General features: G+C 44.2%; 1 protein-coding gene across 1 annotated transcript; it reads right to left on the bottom strand.

Annotated features, from left to right (window-relative positions):
• Positions 1 to 6725: 6725 nt before the first annotated feature.
• LOC123182935 (zinc finger protein BRUTUS) lies at positions 6726 to 15756 on the bottom strand. Its single transcript, XM_044595633.1, has 14 exons — positions 15368 to 15756; positions 14348 to 14557; positions 13073 to 13267; positions 12648 to 12994; positions 11996 to 12221; positions 11719 to 11887; positions 10396 to 11631; positions 9467 to 9632; positions 9117 to 9338; positions 8495 to 8632; positions 7659 to 7893; positions 7518 to 7577; positions 7252 to 7323; positions 6726 to 7166 (listed from the first exon to the last, which is right to left on the bottom strand). Exons 1-14 carry the CDS (start codon positions 15683 to 15685, stop codon positions 7032 to 7034), a joined length of 3729 nt encoding a protein of 1242 aa, XP_044451568.1. The 5' UTR covers positions 15686 to 15756; the 3' UTR covers positions 6726 to 7031.
• Positions 15757 to 20921: the final 5165 nt, after the last annotated feature.

The raw sequence follows: 20921 nt of genomic DNA, 5'->3' as shown, positions 1-20921 counted from the left end.
GTGCAAATGGTTCAAGCTAACAGGAGGTGGGGTAAAGGTGGACGAGCAATACGGAATGACAATGGTGGATTTCAACAATCTTGGTTACCTTGACGAACCATTCGTCCTTGCCAAAGATGTCGCTCAGGTTTTTTATTTGAAGGACATGAGTAGCAAACCGAGGAAACGGAAAGATAAGAAAACGATTAGTACATCATGCGATGATCCAAAGCGCCACATTGTTCTTTCAGGAAAAGAAACATCGTGGGAGTGGAGGACAAGACAGACATGTCAGAAGATTATAATATGTTTGGTGAAATTCCGCCCTTCAAAGTGAACACTGACCCAAGCATTAAGTTAAATGATGAGGATGCTCCACGGATACGGCACAATCGTAAGCAAGCAGGGACACAAGGGAAGAATTGATGTGTAATAATTTATTGTACCAAACTTTGTTGAATGGATCATGTCAATTAAAACATACGATGGCGAATCTGGATGATTTGTATTTGGTCGATGAACTGAATGATGTATCAAACCTTTTGTCAAACCTTCAAGGGATCGATGAACTGAATTTTTTGATATATTATTTGTATTTTTAAGATTTTAAAATGAATTAGTTTTATTTTTCTATTTTTTTGATATATAATTGTATTTTTAAGATTTTAAAATGAATTAGTTTTATTTTTCTGATTTTTTTGATATATTATTTGTATTTTTAAGATTTTAAAATGAATTAGTTTTATTTTTCTGATTTTTTGATATATTATTTGTATTTTTAAGATTTTAAAATGAATTAGTTTTATTTTTCTGAACTTTTTGATAAATTATTTGTATTTTTAAGATTTTAAAATGAATTAGTTTTATTTTTCTGATTTTTTTGATATATATAATTGTATTTTTAAGATTTTAAAATGAATTAGTTTTATTTTTCTGATTTTTTTGATATATAATTGTATTTTTAAGATTTTAAAATGAATTAGTTTTATTTTTCTGATTTTTTTGATATATTATTTGTATTTTTAAGATTTTAAAATGAATTAGTTTTATTTTTCTGATTTTTTGATATATTATTTGTATTTTTAAGATTTTAAAATGAATTAGTTTTATTTTATATGAAAAAGGACCTTTAGTCGCGGTTCCTGACACGAACCGCGACTAAAGGCTCTTTCCGCGCGGGAACGAAAGCGGCGCGAAAGAACCTTTAGTCCCGGTTGGGGAGACCAACCGCGACTAAAGGGTACCTTTAGTCGCGGTTGGTGTCCCCAACCGGGACTAATGCTCTGTCTATATATACAGCACTTAGTAAATCCTGCCCTCCACCTCCCATTCTCCTCTCGACGCCGACGCCCTGCCCCGACGCTGATCGACGCCGACGCCCACGCCCTGCCCCCAGTGAGCTCCAACGCCCTGCACTGCCGCCGCCGCCCCTGCCCTGCCCTGCGCGCCGCCGCCACCGCTGCCCTTGCCCCTGCGCGCCGCCGCCGCCGCCGCCCTTGCCCTGCACTGCCGCCGCCGCCCTGCCCTGCGCGCCGCCGCCACCGCTGCCCCTGCCCCTGCGCGCCGCGGCCGCCGCCGCCGCCTGCCTGCCGTCCTCCGCCTCCCGCCGACGCCTGCCGCCCGCCGCCGCCTGCCGTCCTCCTCAAACAAAGAAAAGGAAGAAGAAAAGGAAGAAGAAAAGGAAAAAGAAAAGGAAGAAGAAAAGGAAAAAGAAAATAAGAAAAGGAAAAAGAAAATAAGAAAAGGAAAAAGAAAAGAAAGAAGAAAAGGAAAAACAAAATAAGAAAAGGAAGAAGAAAAGGAAGAAGAAAAGGAAAAACAAAATAAGAAAAGGAAAAAAAAATAAGAAAAGGAAAAAGAAAAGGAAGAAGAAAAGGAAAAAGAAAAGGAAGAAGAAAAGGAAGAAGAAAAGGAAAAAGAAAAGGAAGAAGAAAAGGAAGAAGAAAAGGAAAAACAAAATAAGAAAAGGAAAAAAGAAAAGGAAGAAGAAAAGGAAAAAGAAAAGGAAGAAGAAAAGGAAAAACAAAATAAGAAAAGGAAAAAGAAAAGGAAGAAGAAAAGGAAGAAGAAAAGGAAAAAGAAAAGGAAAAAGAAAGGAAGAAGAAAAGGAAGAAGAAAAGGAAAAACAAAATAAGAAAAGGAAAAAAGAAAAGGAAAAAGAAAATACTTGGCAGTGCTCAAACAAAAACTTCTATGCAAATTAGTGCTCAATAATCTTATTTTTTAATTCCTCCTCCTCTATGTCCCCTTAATCTTATTTTTTAATTCCTTTATACTTAATTAATTTTTACTACATGCAGGAGTGACATATGGCGGACGATAGAGCCGAGCCGCTTAGGGATCCGGAGGCTGAACGTTATTTAATGGGCATCATAAACAACGAGATTCCTTATGTGCCGGGCTCAGAATATGAGCAAGAAGAGGATGTAGTCTCTTCTTTTCTGAACCTTAACGGTGGAACAGACATTATCGATGATCAAGAAGGTGAAGAAACGGACATTGTCGACGGAGGTCAACCGTCAACAAACGACGATCTCGAATTGCAAGTAGCAACCACCTCCGGCGAGGTATATATATACATTGAGCCTCTCGTGATACAAACTTACTGAAATGTATTAACGCGCGCGACTCTCTTTCTTTTTTTAGCCCTCGGCCGGATCGAGTACGACAAAGCGTGGCAAATCCAAGGCGATGAAAACAGGAGAAACATATGCCATTGATTTTGTCAGTGAAACCGGCAAGCCCCTACAGCACACCTCAAAGTTTATCAACCAATGCGGAGTCGTTGTTAGAGACAACGTCCCGATCACCGTCCAGGAATGGAAGGAGCCAAAGAAGGCACGTCTTGGTTTCAGTTTTGTCGACAAGAGAATGAAAAAGGATTGCTGGAGAAAGCTTATGGAACATTTCATTCTACCTCCGGAATACAACAAAGTCGATGAATTCGGTAACGAGGTTCCGGGTGGACGTGAGAGGAGGAGGCTAGTTAAAGAGTTCGCTCTTCAGAAGATGGGCGAAGCATTCCGGAACTTCAAGAAAAATTTAACCCATGACTATGTCAACAAGGGCAAGACTCCGGATTTCAATGGACAACATGAGAAACTGAAAGATGATTGGCCAGAATTTGTGAGGCAAGTTACAGAGGAGCATCACACCAAACGGTACTCTGTACAAGTTCATATGAGTGAATTGTTCCAGCTGTTCAATCTGCGCGACCTCGACAAATCTATGCTGAGTTGCTACGTTCTGTAAGTGATTTATTTCTACCTCATCTCGTTCTTCATTGCCTGCACTATATATATATATATATATATATATTGTCCTAACTATATTGTTGCGTACGCTATTATGCAGATTGAAGATTTGGGAATGCAAAATAAGAAACATCCATAATGTTGGGTTCATTGACCCACATATCGTTAATGGACATGTGTTACAAAATCACCCCCAAGACGTGGAGAAAGACTTGTACAAGTTTCTTAGAAAGCATCAATTCAAAAGTCATATTCTATTTCCTTACCATTTTGGGTGAGTGTTTCTCTCTTGTGCCCATTCTCTTTTGTTTACTCCATGCATGGTATGTCTAATCGATGAGTTATGCATGACTGTGCATGTAACGTGTCCGCAGGTTCCACTGGATTCTGCTAAATATTGAACTTCACACCTCCAGAGTTCTAATCATGGACTCTATGGATTCGGATCCAAAGCGTTGGGCCGACATGAGAAAAATGCTGCAAAAGTAATTATTTTCAATCATTTGAGCTCTATATCGATCGGTCTCTTTCGTTCATTTCCTAATATCAAGTAACTAATAACTCCCTTGTTCATTTAATTTTCTTTGCCCTGTAGGGTTTGGAGACGGTTCTCAGAAGAAATTGTCGGTGAATTCAAACATGAGCTAGATTTTAGAAGGTTAGTTAATGTGGATAAGCAGCCACCGGGGACCAATCTATGTGGATACTATGTTTGTGAGAACATCCGGAGACACACCTCTGAGCGGAAGGCATCGGATAGCGTGCGGAAGGCGACGGATAACTTGCGGAGGAGGCTTAGTCCAGAAGCTCGCTTCCGACCAATTCAAGATGAATTAGCAGGATTTTTCATGAGGGAAGTCATCAATCCTAAAGGAGAACACTATACCGAGGACGAAGAAATTTATATGCATACCCGAGATTGAAACTTGTTCGAAGTTGTATATGGTCATCCATCCTAATTGTGTATGGAAACTTGTTCGAAGTTGTATATGGTCACCCGAGATTGAATATATATTATATATTCCTCTTGAATTCTTCTTGTTTGAAATTTCATATGCATGTATATAGTAGCGTAGAATATGTGTACTGAAACTTCATCAAAATTAAAATAAGACACAAAATAAAATATAAAAGAAATAAAACACTACAAATTAAAAAGAAACCAGGTTTAGGGGGGCTAAAACCCTAAACCTGCGGAGGAGGCCTTTAGTCCCGGTTAGCCACGAGAACCGGGACTAAAGGTCCTCCGCCCCGACGGACTCCTGGCGCCCACGTGGACGGGCCTTTAGTCGCGGTTCGTAAGAGGCGCGACTAAAGGGGGGGGCTTTAGTCGCGCATATTTAGTCTCGGTTGCACAGCCGGGATTAATGGCCTTTGCGAACCGGGACTAAAGGCCCATTTTCTACCAGTGGGCGGTCTAACGCGCCGACCCAAACGGACACGCGTCCGTTTTTCGTCCGCGGGCGACCCATTCCCGGCCCATTTTTGAGCCGGATTTGCGTCGGCGCGAACACGCGACGGACGCGCGCGCTCGCCTACTCATGTCCCCGGGCCCGCTGGTCTGTGGCACATTGGCCTCCCGCCTCACCCTCCGGCCAACAAGCAACCCTCACCCGCCTCCTTCGTTGCCAACGCCGCCGCCCGTTTTTGCCGGCGACTCTTCTAGCTACCGCCGCCTCCACATCCGCCCAGCAACGCCACCCCTTCCCCCGTCGCCCTCTGCCGCCGTTTTGTCGCCGGGGAGCAAACTGCTTCCCACCACCGCTTCCCCCACCGCACAGCCGCCCGCGACCAAGAACCGCCTCGCCGCCCCTGCCACATCCGACCGGCACGCTCGTCGGACGCCGTCACACTCGTCGGACGCCGGCAGGGCAGCTAGCTGGTCTGTGGGCGCCGCGACTCCCCTCGCCGGCCGTCTCCTTCTTCAACGCCCGCAAGCTGTTTGACAGTTTGCCAAGGTACGAAATGGACTCCGCTGACGAGTTCTTTTTTCACAATTTCCTTTGCGACTCCGACGATTCGTCGTCCGACGATGAGGAGATATTGGCTGCCGTGTTTGTCCATCACCACCTCAACAACCAACGGCCGTTGTTCCATGGCTCCATTACGGGTCACCTTCCGGCGTTGAATCGCAACCGAGAGAGCGGGCATTTCCTTCTCTGGAAGGGCTCATGTTGGCAACCAATAGATGTATCTTCTTTTAGTCGTTTGCAAAACTATGTGAAACATTTTTATTTGTATTTGACTTATAAAACTATACTATTTATTTGGGCGGCCAGACTATTTGACTTGTAAACATTTTCATTTGACAATATGTTGAATGCAAATCAATGTAAAATTGGGCGGCCAGCCGGTCACGCCGACACATATGGGTCGGCGCGTTGGGCGCGCTGCCGACCCATATCAAAAACAGGGCGGACGCCGAGCGGGCGGCCGACCCAAACGGACAAAAGGCGGACGAAATCGCCGTCCGTTTGGGTCGGCCCATTGAAGTTGCTCTTACACCTGTCAGCATATTCGTAAAATGCATAGTTCAAATAGTTGCATGCTGACTCTTTCATTCATGTCCTTGGCCATTGGAACAGAGGCTCAACTCGACAGACGCAGCTCCGAGACTTCTAGGACACCATCCACCGCTCCAGATGCGGCCATCGAGAGAAATGCCAGGCGTGCCGTGCCGTGCCTAACTCTGGCGTCTAGCCAGCATGGCGTGCACCGAGCAGCAAGCCGGCGCACCCTGGGCGCGAACCCGTTGCGACGCCTCGCGCTCGACCTGCCACGGAGTGCATGGACTCGATGTGCGCACAGCTCTGTGGCTCCGACCACAGGCTGTTCGCGAGGCTCGCCGCAGAGGTACGGAAGGAGGCGCCGTGGCCGGGCAGGCCCTGGACGACCTCGCCGCCGGATCGGCGCGCTGATCCAACGTGACCAGGCCAGGAGTTGGTGCTCAAGATCGGGCTAGACAGCTCTCCGTAAACTTGTGACATCAAAGGTTCCTTCGTGGTAGTGGTATACCAGGAGTTGTGATGAAAAGGTACTCTTAGTTTCAACCTTGCCGGAATCCAGCACCTCATACGTAGCTTTCAGAAAAGGAATCCAAGCCGCCACCAGTTAAGAGCGCCACGCCGGCGACCATGGCCGCCGCACGGAAGAGCACGGGCGCCACCGCTAGGCGCGGATCCCTCGCCGCAGTACCCATCGCAAGGTCTGCCTCGGGCTCACTATTGCTCTGCTCCCTGCTTAATTAGGCCTCCCTTATTCCCCTCCTCTTCTCATGTTCATCCGTGAGTGGGCGAGCGTGGTGGAACCTGGATAGGAATTCTTAATAATCTCTCAAGAGCGTGGTGATCACGTCAATTGATTTTGTTGGTTGGTACTTGAAAACCTCATCCCTCAGCTCACCACTGAATGTGCTACCAGAAACAGAAGTAAAAGATTTGTTCTCAAACTGGAGCCACACGCGCATGCTTTGTTGGCCAACTGACCATCATATATTTTGGCCACAGAAATAATATTAAGATGACTTGGTTCTATTCACGCCGCCAGTTCTTGCACTGTCCCAACGCATTATCCTAGAGACGGGCCGGATGGCTGTAACATAGAACTATTTAGCGTTTTGCTACAGTGAACTGACATCTTAGCATCGCTGCTAACCAAAAGTGGCCTCCATGCTCCCAACTGACTGTTATTAAGCATCACAACTATAGATATGTAATGTTCCTCTGTATCGAGATATATTACAGAGGCGAATTTCCAAAAGAATCGAGCACAAGAAGAAAACAGAAAACGACTCGCCTGTTAATTCGACGTGGAACAATCTGGTGCCTCGGTCTTGATAACTCTGGTGTTGTACGAGCCGCAGGCGGCGCATTTGTGATACAGCCAGTGGAACCGAGAAAGCCCTTTTCTTCCGCAGTCGTTACAGAGTATATCCTGGAGCAATCAGGCAGAGCGGCAGTGTAAATCCTTCAGTCAATGGAATGGAAAGAACGAAATCAGAATGAGAGAAATAGTGTACCTGGCATCGGTTCCGGTATTCCTCAGGAAGCTCTTCCGCACCCAGCAAGCCGTCGAGCATCCCAAAGTACACCTACAGAGAAACAGAGGATATGGACTTCACGTTAGTTCGTTCGCTTTGCTTCTAAAAGAAATCTGGCGTTAATACAGAGGATATTGTTAGTAACTCCGAAACATTAGTTTCTGAAATTTCTAAATTCATGAGATAGAACACAGTCATCAGAGGGAAATGCAGAAACAGTTTTAGTATCAAGTGGTGCAACTTACCGTCATATCTCCCAAGGATTTGCTGCAGATTGGACAGGTATAGTGACTGCAAGTATATGCCTGGAGTTGACGACATTGTCAGAGTAGACTCCCAGAGAGAGTACGTTAAAAATGCCTCAGGTTGCTACTAGGCTATCATACCTGAAAGCATGCTGAATGCATGAAATGCCCACATGGAAGACCTCTAACTGCTGCACTTGACGTGAATAGGAAGTCGCAACAGATTGGACAATTCATCTCAAGCATCTTTTCCCGACATTTGTGTTCTTTCAGTTTCAAGCCGAGGCAACAGTTGCATTTCATGCAGTGGAAGAAGTCGGTGCCCAATCCTTCCCCAAGACGACACAAATTGCAAAAAGGGCAATGATACACACTCCTGTAAAGTTCACATAGTTAGACATCTGCAATATATTATGGAGATGGAAAACACATTACACAAAACACAAAACGGAACCTACTACCAACTGGCCTGTACTTTTGCACATAATTGAGATTTAAAAAGAGGTATGCACAGGAGGACTGCAGTCATGAGCCACATGATGCATTAATCATAGCATAAATGCACCTACATTACAGAGATGGTGTATTATTCGAAGCAACTTGACGGACTGGTAAGTATTCTTGGATGCAGATGAGCACGCATTTGAGGATTGGCAATTAAAGTTCAGCCACCGTCCACCAGTACGGTATCCTACATTTTGGCTTTAGGAAGTGGTAGGAAACAAGGAAATAGAAGAGAGGTGGTAGAAGTGTTCTTTTATAATTAGAGAACCCTGTAGGGGTTAGCTAGTTCCCACAATGACAATAGATGCCTCATCCTGTTAACTAATATCGTGTTGATATATTTATGTCCAATATTATTGAGTGCAAAGTTTGGTTTCATATGTGAGGATAGAGATAACACACACACACACACACAAGGGAAAAATTATTACTGCAAGAGAAACTGAAACCTAGCAAACACGTTCAGGGTTTACCTTTCATCGTCAAAAAACTTGCATATACTGCAATAATATTTTGCCATTGATAGCCCATTGCAAGAAGGACTTTGGCAATTTGGGCCAACTGGCTGAACTTTCATACATAACATGCACATCATCTCCAAAGTTGCTTTCCTAAAAATTGTAGTACCACAATGTGAGAAATATCAGTTTAGCTTATTATCTCACAACATATCTCTAACAACCAATGGTACTACAGAAAAGATAATGTATTTTTATATACTACTACCACATGGCTAAGGCAAAGCAATTAAAAGCTACAAATGGGGAAGATAAGAAGTTCACAAGGCCTATATTAGCCTATTTAAAGCTTTTAAACCAATTATTTCCAAGTGAATTTAACTTCCGGAACACATGGATGAAGGAGAAAGAAGAAAAAACAATCCAAGAGCCATGATGAGTACGCGCCTAAAATAATCATGTCGCCTTGCTGCTTTACATGAGAGCAAATTAACCACTAGGTTATCCAAATCTCATTTTTTTTAGTAATATTTGGATGTGTTCAAAAGGGAACGTTGAACATTCTGCTACTGTGAGAATTATAGAGTGCTAAGCAGTCAGCACAGAAGACAGATGACATTGGTAGTACTGAGTTTACCTCTCCACTGTATGATCACTAACTTTATCGTGACAGAACCTGCATGTGAACAGCTTATTGCAGCAGGCAGCAACAAGCTTGCAGTTTCTTTTGTAATGCTCACAACCCAATATTTGTTTCTCTGGATCTCGATAAGAAGGAAAACATCCAGGTATTACAGTAGATCCATTGTGATCTTCTGATCTTGGTTGTGGTGATTTCTGCTGAGCAGCTATCCAGCGGCTGAAATTCATGCAATTAACAATATGAAATATACAACCAGTCATTCCAATAAAATATACAAAATCTTTGGGGTGAAACAGCAGCAATAGCCCCTACAATTTATTTGTTGTAACTTTAAAATGACAAACCTCGTCATGAGATTTTGGATTAGATATGCTTTCCTCCTTGGATCAAGAGTAGAATCTTGAGAAACCTTTCGTATCTCAGCCTCGAGCTCACTTTGATTCATTCGGAAAATGTCCTTCCAACCAGGCTTAAACATCTGATCACTCTGGTCAAGGTTTTCTTGGCTTTCTACAGGGCAAAAGGAAAGTAAGACTCGGTGAAATAATAATCTGAACCTCCAAACTGTAACATGCTATACTTAAACAGTAGAGGTGTAGAAGATTATTTCCTCGTTCATCATAAATGTACACCCCAATGGCCCAATCCTACTATTTTAGTATCTTGCATGTTTTTCTAGCCAGTTGCTCTTACGTATGATATGTCCAACTTCATTCTCCTTGACTGTTTCCCTTTATCACAAATTTACATGACCAAGGATTGTATCATGTCAACATTTGATCATTGAATAACCCAGAGAAACCAGGTAGTCCATATTGTCAGTTTTAGTTGTTGCAAAGAAATGCATTGACATAGTTTTGCTGTCTTCTTTGCCCTAAACTGGAACCTTCTCTAATATTTCCCTTTGTCCAAGCAAACTATCAAACATCATGGTTGCAACTTTATATTCAACCGGGTCACCACTATTTATGCCAAAATAGATGTCATGTCTTACTTAAGTAACACAGCATTTAACTTTGAGCAAGAATTTCATATGATGCTCATTGCAAGTTATATCCTCCTCTTTACAAATAACCCAGTGTAAGTGGTGATTCTCGTATTCGTATCTGCTTTATCAAACAGTGTGGGTCTCAATTAAGGTTTTCCTATGGATAAAATATTTGACTTGTAAAATATACTACCAAGTGGAGAAAGTATATACATATGTAAAATAGTGAACAAAAACATGGTGGAAGAGTTTGAAGAGGAGAGTCTAGAAAAAAACAGAGCAGACCTTCTAAAAGGGAGGAGGAGGCCTCATTTGAGGGGCCAGATGAAGTTGGTGAACTCTTCCACCATTCGTTTAGCCATTCATCAAACATTGTATTCTTCGTTGCCTGCTTCCATGTATCCATCATCTTGTTCTGTTCATCTAGAGTAAGTGCTGATGTAACCCAAGGTATCATTGACTGCAGAACCTCGGCTCCTGTAGATCCAATTATACGACCTACAATCTTATCTTGGTCATCCACAGAGAAATGTTTATCAAACAGTGGCCACAACTCAAGTTCTTCTCTATGCACGTGATTAGACAGGGTAAACCGGATAGACTTGCACATTCCTTGAAGCTTTGTCAAAAGTTCATTATGCTTTCTGGACCAATCAATCTCACTGTATGAACAAATATGGCCTTTTCCAGCTTCATCAATTTCATCAATGGGGTGAGCTGAATCATCACGTAAGTGTGAAAGCTCAAGCAATATGGTGGATATATCTTTAAATAATTCTTCTTCCTGTTTGTGATCAAGGGTGTATGAGTGACTGACATTATGTAGTGCATCTTTCGATTCAAGAGCAGGGAAGACAATGTCATCTTCAGCATTGCTATGTGCTCTGTAAAGACCCCACAGTAGGCGAAATCTTCCGACGAACTGGCGAAGGCAAGATTCATCTCCATCAATGAGATTTCCAGATTCAACATCTAAGTACTCTAAATCTTTGCGAATTGCCTTATGAAATTTGAATATTGCATCAATTGGCCTAGAGATGCTATCTGGGCTGGAAAATGTCGTGTCTGTCTCCCATGAAAAAAGACTTGAGTGTAAAGAAGGTGCAGAATAACTGGAAGACAGTGAGCGAAAAGAGTTTACAGAAGTAAATAAATCAGCACCAAAGTTGCTACTTTCCACTCTTAACCCAGGAATGTGGCAAGGTTTCTTGCTACATCGAGACTCTTCAATGTCAGTAGTTTGTGAGCAGTGATTTCTGTTGGTAATATATTCTGCATGATTCCCTCGCTTGACTGGCCTTGAACCGTTTTCTGTCTGCAAAGGTACTGAAAAAGTTCCGTTGCTGGCCAATGAACATGGGCAGAATGACTGACAATTTTTTAACTCATCTCCATCCAACAGGCAGCCCTGTGCTCCTGATGGCAAGCATATGAATTTTCCCGAGTTGGATGTATCCTTCAAACGACCTTTGCATGCCCAGCCGGAGAGAAGAGTAACCAGTGCAGTTTCAGAGGAAGGTGCTGTTTCATGCAAATTTGGAGATGTTTTATACAGCTAGTGCAGTATAGAGGCATAGAACAAACTATTAATTAAATTGAAGAAGGTACCTGCCAGGAACATATTCTGAAGAAAAGACTGTCCATTTGCATCATCCAGCTTTAATACAAACCATGGTAAAACCTGCTCCAATAACTTCAGCGGCATGACACAAAGACTCCTATATAGAAGTTCTCTTTGTTTCTCTGGTGAGAAATTTATCCTAGCTTGAGGAAGTACCTAGATAAGAAGGTGAACTATAGATGAGACCCCGTTGATCACATTGAGAAGGAAATGGTTCCAGCTTCTTAACTACTATGCTAGCTTTTTCTTTCTTGAAAAGATCACCTTTGTTTCCTCATTGTTGAAGTGCTTCTCCATTTCCTCCATTATCTGATCAGCCTGTGAACATAACTCAGAGTAAAAATTCACCGCAGTTGATCTGGCTCCAGCTGTTTGGATTTCTTCAATTAAACATCTAAATTTGTTAAACCGCTGTTCTTGTTCAGCATGTTCCTGCTCAAAGGACACTTCACCATCAACTGCAGGAAATATAACTTGATCCTCGGCAATACTGAAGATGAACAAAGGAGAAAAAACAACTGATCAAACAAAGGATATGAGATTAGGCCAAAACCATGTAAGCTCCCAAGCAAAAAAAAAAACATATTCATAATACTGGTAATACTGCCCATTCACTGTGCTTGATGGTATCTTGGGTTTTCACAACTCCATGGTTATTCACATGAGTTGTGTGCGCCAAAAGCACCACTGGACGTCAGGGCATTTATTAGATGCATCTATATCCATATGTAATGATGAATATACACTAAACTTGTTCATACAATTATGTGTAAGCAATGATGTATAACTGATAAAGTACGAACATGTATAACATAATAGAGATAATTTATTAACTGTCATGATCCATGTTGTACAAGAGGCTATTCATCAAGATTGAAACAAAGGTGCATATGAGTCGAGATTCAAAGCCACATGCCTGTGGAAGATGCACACATCTGCAATGAACTGAAGCCTCACATTGAAGGCTGATACATTGGAGAAGTCTCCAGACTGCTGGATCCTTCTTGTTTCCTCTGCTATATCACTCAATTCTTTTCGGATAGCATCATGCCAATACAATATCTCATCTATAGGATGTGTTACAAGCTGACTATGATTAGATTCTGCATATTTTCTCTTTCCAATTTTACAATTCTCGTGTGAGCATATTTTCTTGTCTGTTTGATGAGAGGTATCCTCACACCCATAACTGCCTTTTGAACAATAATTGTCAAAATTGTGTGCCACAGTTACTGCTTTCCCTCCTATCCATGCAAATACAACCTACAGGAATTTTGAGACTAAAATCAAATAACATGAAGAATTCTTATTAGGAGAAGATGCATGATAATTAATCCGGACCTGTTGGAGAAGTCTCTCTTGAGGAACTATTTTATGTAAGCAGTTAAGAATATCTTGGTGCTCATCAGGTGAAACAGAAGATGAAAGCCATGGAAGAAAATCTGCCATCATATTTACAGGGATGTTGCATATGAACTGCCAGACTAAATCAGCTTGCTCTTCGTATGAAAACTTTGTAATAAGCAGTGGAAAGACCTGAAACATCCTCCGATGATTAGACACCAAAACTGTATACACTATGCTGAGAGGAATGAATAAGGGAGCCCAATGAATAATGACAGGGGAGGACACTAATATGCTGATTTAAGGCAGAAATAACACAAAGTGACAAATTGTCATCAAATACATAAGAAAAAACTATCAGCAGCATTTGTAAAAGTCCAAGAGAAAATTCTCGTGGTGAACTTTCATATTTACAGTTAGGTTCACCATCGAGTTTTCTAAGCTGTAAAAACACTTTAATCAAAGCTTCTATGCTTTACCAGCTCATGTCTTTACACTGTTGTGCAGTAAGGTGTTGGACAATAAGAATGCACATAGAGCACAGCATGCAAAATTATTTCTCGTATACGGGGCAGCAAATACATTCTAGAGATGCTATTTCTCTAATAGGTGGCTTCCTGACAATGAAGTCCTATAAGCAGACCACAAGTTGCATACATACTTGGAATCAGCGTTTAGGTTCCGTTATACCAGCATAGTGCGTACTTAGTGAGTAGTGACCGTGACCATAAGCTAACAGCAGATACAGAGCAATTGTCAATCGGCGGGAAAATAGTGCTTAGATAGAAACATCTTCCTGCATGTGACTAATATTCAACAGTTTTGTACAAAATGATGTGCTTCATATTTGTTCTGTAGTTCACTATACTGTGTAAATCAGAGTAGACAAAAGAATTACTAATTTACTAAAGATGCGGTAAAAGTAGAAGCAACTAAAGGGTAACAAAGCATAACTGCATAAAACTTCCTAAGAGGAAAAGGTTATATCTAGATTTGCATGTTAATGCTTCTATTCTTACATGACATTTTATTTCTTTGCCTAAAGACCTTGAGCCAAAAGTACATCCTATGTTCCCACTTCACAGGATATGATTTCAATTATTTGATTGAAACTTGTTAGTTGATTCGACAACTCCAAACTTCATAATATGGAAATTAGTCAATTACAACATGGCAACAAATCTCATACTGCTGCCTGATAAAAAAAATGAAATCACCTTCAGTGTCATTTCAACAGTATAGAGAACATAGTAATCAGGGAACTGAAAAAACCTGTTCTTCTTCCTTGAACATATGTTGGGTTATAAATGTTCGAATTGCTCCAGCACAGGATGCAACCTCCCTACGGACACCATCATCGTTATGTACATCAAGCTGTAATAGAGAGAACAGGTGGGCAAAGAGATCATTTTCCCTTTTGTGCTCAAGGGAATACGTCCCTGCTACATTCTTGACTCGAATATCGAGTGCTGGAAAGATAACCTGCAATCATCAAAGGCAAATATTAAATTCAAATTTTCACTACAGTGTGAATCATGGTATACTTAATTAAAGTTGGCTTAGAAAATTTCACAAATATATCAATATAATATAGGGAGTCAGTCTAGAGTAAATGATAATAGGCCATAAAGTCCATGCTCTGAACAATCAACATATCAGAGGCACATCCCTTCCCTGTAAAATATGTGTTGAACAATTAACGTATCACAGGCACATCTCATACCAAGTCAAGCAAATGCCAGGAAATTTCATTTTTGGTTATATCTCCCATACCCATGCCAAGTGAACAATTAATTAAACACAGAACCTTTTCTTTTGTAGATGTTAAATGTAAAGAGAAAATGATGTACTCTGTGATGGAATCCTGTGGTCAAGGACCAAGGTTTACCGGTTCAGTTTAAGGCGTGCCTAGGCCTTTGTATCAGAATGCTAGTGAAATCTGGGAAATGCATTAAAAGGATAATGTAGAATGCAGGGAATAGTTCGCTATCACATGGTGAAGTATATGCAAGATCATAAGCGTGCGCTGTATTATTTGAGCATATCACCATGACAGCATACCTACAAACTCTGTCCATTTTCAGATCACGGCGGTGTTACGCCTCACTCTGAACCCCGAATCAAACCCAAATCCCCGGAACTTATCCCACAATTCAGCGGACCTAAACGCCAGCACAGCCACAATTCCGCATTCCAACACATCGTAGCCCAATTATCCGTCATAAATTCACCGATAAAGCTAATCCGAACTCAGAGGCTCCGGGCGCGCCATGAACAAACAAACAGCCGTACCGCGTCCTCGGCGTCGCAGTGGTGCCTGTAGACGGAGAAGAGGAAGCGGCAGCGCGTGCCGAGCGCCGCCACGTCGCCGTCCCCGCCGCGCTCCGTGGCGAGGCGCACCGCCGCGGCGTGCAGCCTGTCCAGCTCCGCGCGAATCGCCTTGTGGAAGTAGACGAATATCAGCACGGGCGCCTCGGCCGCGGACCCCGCGGCGCCGGAGCCGGAGGCGGAGGCCGACGCCTCGGCCGAGGCAGACGCGGACGGCGGGGGAGGGGTGCGCGGGGCCACCGCGGCGATCGGGCCGTCCCCGGCCATCGGCGTCGGCGCCATCCTCCTCTGCTCGGCGTCTGGTTGTCTGGCTGGGTGGGTTTCTCTCTCTCCTGCAGTTTCGTGTTTTTTTTTTTGAGGGTTCAGTTTCGTGTTGTTTTCTGGACTTTTTCTGTGTGGTGGTGGCCAATCAGAGGGGGAACGGCGCCAGTGTCCGTTGTGGGCTCGTGGGCTTGTGTGGTCCCACTAGCCAGTGAGATTGCATTTTTAAGGTAAAAAGATGTCCACTGATTGTCTTTGACCCTTCTACCCCCATCTCCATGTTTTTATTTATTTACCATCTTCATGTTAACTCATGCAATAGACTTATACAGTATTTCGACTCTATACAAGAGTTAGAGACAAAATGTAGTTCTGTACAAAAACAAGATGTTTAACTGTGCATCTTCATGTCTTTTTTTTCGAGGGTACGTAAATTGCGTACCTTAGCTTTATAGAAGGAGAGAAATAAGACATACAACAACGTCTACCACTCACTGCGAACAACGAAGGCGACCAACTCCACACCCGGTTCATACAAGGACAACCAAACACAACAACACAGCTATGACACAAAAAGCCTACCAACACCGAGCCCCTCGCCGCGTCTCGGCCTACACTGAAGACCTCCGAAGAACAGCAACTCCAGCTTCCTTGGATTAGCCAGCGACGACCGTACATGGCGTCGTAGGAGAAAGATTCGGGCAGCGGTGAACACCGGAGGAGTGCATCATGGGACCTCGAGTCTCCCAGCACAATGCTCCCAACAGAGTAACAACCTCAAAGACGTTGCCATCATGCCGATCCTACGAATCAAGGCTTTCGCCCCGGAGACAGCTGCCGATACGAGGTCGTGAGGAAGATGGCGCTGCACTCGACGAAGCCTCCAGGAAGGTGAATGACACCCGCAGGTGCCATCAACGCCGGTCCGGCCACAATCGAACATGATTTTCATCCGTAGCGCTGCACATCTCCACGTCTCCCAAGATTCCGGCCAGTCCCGATCAGATGCCTCGCACCGCCGTCACCGCAACAACTTGCCATCGAAGCCCCCCTCACTGCCGAGGGAACACGCCAAAAGCCATCACCTTCAACATCGACTAGGAACCGCAGCAACCACCGAGCGGTGCAAAGCCAGTTCCGCCACGGCAGCCTTCACCCGCGCCAGGGGACTGCCACCAGAATGGATCCGACTCGCACCTCTGACCACACGCCGGCACCCACACCGCCGAGGCATCGCCGCACGCCTCACACGGCAGCAACCGAATGTCTGCTGCCCGCCAAGACCCTTCCTGGCAAGGCCTCGCTGCGCCGCCGCCGCCATGGCTGCACTCGCACCGCCGTCGCCGTCAGTGCCGGTGCACCACCTACACCCTCCATCCTGCACGCTCCACGCAAGGATCCAGAGAAAACCGCCCCACTCCCTGCCGTGAGCACCCCAAGGACGCTGGCCAGCGCCAAAGACGCACCAGATCCGGACCGAGATCCCCGGATCCGCGCTCCGGGCGCCGCCAGCCAGCACCACCGACCCGCCGCTAGCCAACCACCGCCGGGAGCGAGTCGCAGCAGAGCCACAGGAACACCACGCCACGCCTAACAGAGGTCACAGCCCCGAACCCCGCCGACCAGATCCAGCCAAGGTGGATCCCAGGTCTCGGGCTGCACCAGCCGTCGAGGCAGCACCACCGGCAGCAGGCGCCCCACCACCTCCGGCGCCGAGCAGGGACGCCACCGTGCCTCCGTCGCGCCACGCCGCCAAGGCACCAGCGGCCAGGTCCGAGCTGTCGTTGGGGGAGGGAGGGGAGCTGTGCCAGGGAGATGCCCCGCCGCCGCCGGCACTGCCAAGGCTTTGCCCCGTGTCGCCTCAGAGAGGGACGTGGGGGTCGGGGGTAGGTGGGTGGCAGATTCAAGACGGCCCAAGGCATAGATGGCGGGACGAGTCGTGTGAGGAGAACTCGTTTGTGGTTCATTAAGAAAACTTAATGCCCCCCTGATCCATATTAACTTTTGGTCATAGGCGAGAGCAATGGTCCTTTTTTGCAAGGAGCCAAATCTTGGCATGTGTAAATGTCATGTTGTCCATTGTTTTTACCAACATGAATCAAACCTAAATATCCAGTGCAAACGGTAGGTTCTTTCAGGTTACACATCACCCAGTCGCGCCACAGTGTATCACGCGGTAGTCATCCCGTAATCGAAACATGACGAAACAAAATCTTTACGAGGTATAAAGTACAAGTTGATCGTTCCGAATCAGCCATACTGGAACACCTATTATGTACAACGAATGGAACCGTACCTATTGCGTGGAAGGTGGGTATGAAGGAAGCAATCGCCGTGGCCTGTTTGTACATTTGGTTACTAATTGCAGTAAAAAAGAAATAGTTCAAGGAGGACCCGTTGATAGCCGAGGCGTCTGCTTTGCGAGATGGGGGTGATATTCGCACAGCTTCGAGGCTTTTCACAAGTGCTCATGGAAACAGATTGCTTAGAATTGGTTCAGCTATGGCACTCGCGACGGTTTTCGCGCTCCATCGTAGCGCCGCTGTTATTAGAAATAGAAGAGCTAGCCTTATCTTTTCTATCTTTTGATGTTCAACATGTATCGAGAAACTCCAATATGTCGGCTCACTTGTGTGCTAAACATGCTTGCACCTTGGGAATCACCGACTGCTGGATGGACTCCCCCTGGCTTCCTCATGACCAGCGTTTTGGCTGATGGTGTGGGAATAGAGTATAGTTGAATAAAGCTTGAAGTTTCCCGCAAAAAAAAGGAGGATGGTGTATATCAACTTCGCACGGGTCAACATCGCCTCTATACGTCGAACGGCCTGATAGTGTTACGAAAGCATGCATTAAGCCTCTTTTGGGTGGTTACACCAGAAAATGACTCTGCTTGGGGACAAATTCATGCACACTGCCGTGGCTCCTTGGATCGTCGTAGTAGTAGAAAAAGAAAGGCGTGTGTCGTGCCGCCAAGCAGATCTAGCTAGCGCACGATCTATGTCAGCCCAGGATATATAATCCCATGCATGGCATGAACCGGATCTAGCTACACCGCGACGATATACTAGTAATCAAGCGTTTCTCTCTTCAATCATGCAAGAAATTTAAGATAAAACTAACTATACGTCGTTCCTCGTCGGATCCCATGAATGGAAAGGCAACGTTCCCTGTTTGCCTCCTCGGCGAGCCCAGAGGGTGCTTAGCTTAATTAGCCCATTGAGATGATCATTGAAATGTCAGGTACAACCGTTAATTAGTCGAACCAGATAATGGGAGAAACAGATATAGGTTAACCGATAACTATTCTTAGCATCGGGTACGGCGTGTGCTCTCCCAGCCGAGGCCTCGATATTTTCTTTTTTGAAAAATATATATATATTAATATCGTAAAGATACCAATTACACACGACCGCTGCATCTCAAAGACATCCAAAATAAGCACACCCAAAAAAAAAAGACATTGCAGGCATAAAGGACGTCATCTCAGCTGGTTAATTGACAGCTATACTTTATCGGAAAAAAAAATTGACAGCTATACTAGCTAGTCCGGCAAGGGCTCCACGTGCTAGTGCATGCTCTAGGGGGGATATGTACGTACGCTGCAGCTGCATGTGCCCTGGATTTTTTTTAATAATTAACCTGGGCGGTGGTTAGGTCACGAAATGGACGTATGTGCATGTATTCACGCTGCCCTCAACGTGCTAGCCCTCTTGAGTGCACCCAGGATAACCTTTTTAGGTTGGGTGCGTCTTATGCTAAATGGAAACGGCTTTAAGATAAAATAAACTATTGTTAGCCACTAAAGCTAGCCGGCAATATCGTCGACCGATCAGATATTAGCCAGCATGCTCTCTCATGCAAGTGTGGGCTAACGTCGCGCGTGTCGTGCGAGCTGGTAATCAGTCCAGTAAACCTACGTTGATGCAATGGTATGGCAGTATGCATTGGCATATGGCTCGACGGCTGCTGCGATGTGCTCAAGGCGAACATGTCAACGGTGACGGTGACAACAGTGCTAGCTAGCTAGCTAGCAGTAATTTAAGCAGCTTGTCGTTACTTTGTACTCCCTCCGTTTCTAAATATAAGTTTTTTTAGATATTTCAATAAAAGCTGTGTATAGATATATACAGATGTATTTAGAATGTAGATTCACTCATTTTGCTTTGTATGTATTTCATATTGAAATCTCTAAAACGATTTATGTTTAGAAACAAAGAGAGTATGAAACCATGTTGCTTTTCACCATGCATGCACGACCGCGATAGCTAGCAGGATCTTGGATATCTTCCGAGTGAAATCTATGGTCGCTACAATTGATTAAATTAATTTATATTCGGCTGCCAGTCAAATTAGTAATGCACATGGGGCCAAAAAGAAATACTATTATATGGTAGGTATTCCCTTACGTTAGAGCATACACGCTTCCCTGAATAGACCTGACGCGGAAGGTCCCTGTCGACCACTGACGGAATATCGTTCACGGCTCAATCCGGGGCCAGCAAACGAACAAAAATCCGTGTGGACGTGGCTGCTCGGTTACATAAAAGACAATGATAGGTACCGGACTGAGAACATGAACCCGATGGCCTGTTTAGGTGTTCAAATTTTTGGAAATGTTAAAATTCGGACGACAGTTTTTAGCGCTAAAAATCTGACGACCTGAATTGTCATGTGAAAACAGATAAAATTTGCTATACTTGTGTATAAGGATTTGCCATGTTCTATAGCGAAAATTGTGATATAGCGTAAAATTCAACATGCATTCAACACCTGATGGCCGTATGATTTTCAACCCTAAAAAACTGAGGTCAGATTCATATTGAAATCCTAACTCCTTTTTAAGATCCGTTCTGCACGGAGCCTGAATCATGCAGCCGATCGATCCGGGAGAAAATTTGGGAGCCAACCCATAACAATACAAGTGGAATATATAATGTCTGTAGAAGGGTTGGGGTAGTGGGTTTACGAAACTTTGTGGATTAATTGGTGAGCGTCAACTATATCAACCTCTTCATACCATAGTTTCGTGGAGTACTAAAAAACCTGTAGCCGTTGTGAGCTAATGATCGATCAACCAATCTACCGATAATTGGTCACGGTTACTGGGCTATTAGTGAAAGGACTGACTAACCGCAAGTCGCCTTAAAACTTAAATTGGGTTAGTTGATTTGCCCGGATCAGTTTGTGTCGTTAGATAAAAAATGGACGGTTCAGCTCACGTCCTCTTCCTCCGGACGTTCTTCTTCTAGAAAAT

Source organism: Triticum aestivum, chromosome 1D (assembly GCF_018294505.1).
Source record: "Triticum aestivum cultivar Chinese Spring chromosome 1D, IWGSC CS RefSeq v2.1, whole genome shotgun sequence".
Taxonomy (NCBI): domain Eukaryota; kingdom Viridiplantae; phylum Streptophyta; class Magnoliopsida; order Poales; family Poaceae; genus Triticum; species Triticum aestivum.
The sequence above is the reverse complement of the archived record's forward strand: the minus strand, read 5'-3'. Positions and strand labels throughout refer to the sequence as shown.